We start from the raw sequence: 2,153 nt of genomic DNA on the forward strand, positions 1-2,153 counted from the left end.
AATGAACATAAAAACAGTACACAATTTGACTCCCCCCCCCTCCTAAAAAAACAATACACCATTAAATTAGAAGAAAAATTCTCTAGGATAGATTTACGAGGACAATATTTCCTCGTAAATTTACATGGCGTTTACAACGAAATTACGACGAGTCCAAAATTCATCGTAAACTCCATGTAACTTGATGTGTCTAGGTTTTTGGTACTTATTTATATATTATTATTATATTTTTTCTCGATTATTTGTAGTTTTTCGTTCGTGTTTCAGGTATATAGGTGATTAAGCGCGTTAGGAACCATTGGCATATGCATACTGGAATTTCAAGAGATTTTCATATCCATCTGAAGGGGTTAGAGCACAGAACGAACAACGGATCGAACCGAGACGCGAGGAAAAGGAAGAAAAAAAAAGAACCATCGATCGATGGGTTTTTCGATAAAAACCCATCGATCGATGGGAGATCATGCACCGGAAGTTTTCTTTTTAACCCATCGATCGATGCGTTCGAGCCCATAAACCCATCGATCGATGCATCCTCGCTGTGTCCTTTAGAATTATGAATATGGCGAGAGTTGATATTTATAATTCTAAAACATAGGATTTAGTACTGCGAGAGTAGTCTAAATTATTTAAGATGTTTGAGTTCAAGAACGGTTCTAAAACATACCCCTTGTTTAATGTTTGTTTCTCGATTTATGTCATTCCCGAGAATTACCCGATGCCTAACATTTTAATTTATAAATTAAATTTCATTTCAATTTATTTACAAGTTCTGACAATTAAAAGCTACCAAACAAACAATCATTTTCGTTCTAGCTTGACTTTACTCTAATAGATTCATAGTGTAACCTTGGTCTCTGTGGAATTCGATCCCTAAATACTACTGCGCACTACCGTGCACTTGCGGTTGGTTTTAGTGGTAAAACCTGAGGACATCAAGTTTTTGGCGCCGTTTCCAGGGAACCAATAGCGTTACCTTTGGAACTAAGACTAGAGTATAGTCTAGAACCTTATTTTCATATTACTTATAAATTCTTTCTCGATTTTCTTGCTTGTGTTTCAGGTACATGAACACGAGAAGCAAAAGTTCTGAAAACTTGACGGTTGTTTCTAACGAAGAACTTGCAAGAATTAAAAGAGAAAACAACAGAAACCGAAGAATAAACATGGCTGGAGTGCAAAACCAGCACGATGGACCCGGAAATGGGCGAAACTTTCCTATCGGTGATGAGCAAAACGCAGATAACACTGCAAATGCTGTCAACGCTGCTGCTGCCGCTGGAGTTTTCCAACAACCTTTTCCTATTCCAGGACAGAGGTAAAATCAACCTCGTCCTATTGGATCTGTCGACACTCCGCATACATTCTATCACAATCGGTCCGCGCGCGATACAACCTCCTCCTGTCAACAGGCAAGACTATGAGATCAAACCTCAAACAATAGCTCTGGTCAAACAGAGCATGTTCTATGTCTCCCGTCCGAAAGTCCCATGGACCACATTGAGACTCTTGAAGAGATTTGTAGCACAACACGATCAAATGGAGTTCCCGCTGATTTTCTACGTTGCAAGCTGTTTGCATTTTCTCTGGGAGATAAGGCGATGAGATGGCTGAAGTCTCTACCTCCAGGATCTATCACTACTTGGGAGCAATGCAGAGCTATGTTCTTGGACAAATTCTACACCAAGCACAAGACTGCTAGTTTGAGGAGTAAGATCACAAACTTTCAGCAAAATACCTCTGAGCCGCCGAGTGAAGCTTGGGCAAGATTCAAGGAATATCAAAGAGAGTGTCCACATCATGGGTACTCAGATGAGCATATCCTCAACATCTTCTATGATGGAGCAAACTGGAACGTCAAAAACTCTCTCAACGCAGCCAGCAATGGAGACTTTATGACAAGAACCCACGAGGAAGCTTACACATTGATAGAAAATCTTGCCACAAGCTCCAGCAACCAAAATGAAGAATATGATAGATCGCGAAAAGGCGGAAACTCAGAAATCAAGAAGCTGGAAGAGATGAGCGCAAAGATCGATATGCTTATGCAAAGGGATCAAAGGGTTGTCAGTTCCATCGAGGAATATGGAGAAGGAGCGTTTTTCTTCCCCAATCAAGAACCACAGGAACAGCAGGCTGTAGTCAACTATGTG

General features: G+C 40.4%; 1 protein-coding gene across 1 annotated transcript in view; it reads left to right on the forward strand.

The window, feature by feature from the left end:
• The first annotated feature begins 1,166 nt into the window (after positions 1 to 1,166).
• Positions 1,167 to 2,153, forward strand: part of LOC106331090 — a 2,331-nt gene continuing 1,344 nt past the window's right edge. Inside the window, exons 1-2 of the mRNA XM_013769436.1 lie at positions 1,167 to 1,318; positions 1,445 to 2,150. Coding sequence (XP_013624890.1) covers positions 1,167 to 1,318; positions 1,445 to 2,150 — 858 coding nt within the window. The remainder of the gene's footprint in view (positions 1,319 to 1,444; positions 2,151 to 2,153) is intronic.

The sequence above is a fragment of the Brassica oleracea genome, chromosome C3 (genome assembly GCF_000695525.1).
Source record: "Brassica oleracea var. oleracea cultivar TO1000 chromosome C3, BOL, whole genome shotgun sequence".
Taxonomy (NCBI): Eukaryota; Viridiplantae; Streptophyta; class Magnoliopsida; order Brassicales; family Brassicaceae; genus Brassica; species Brassica oleracea.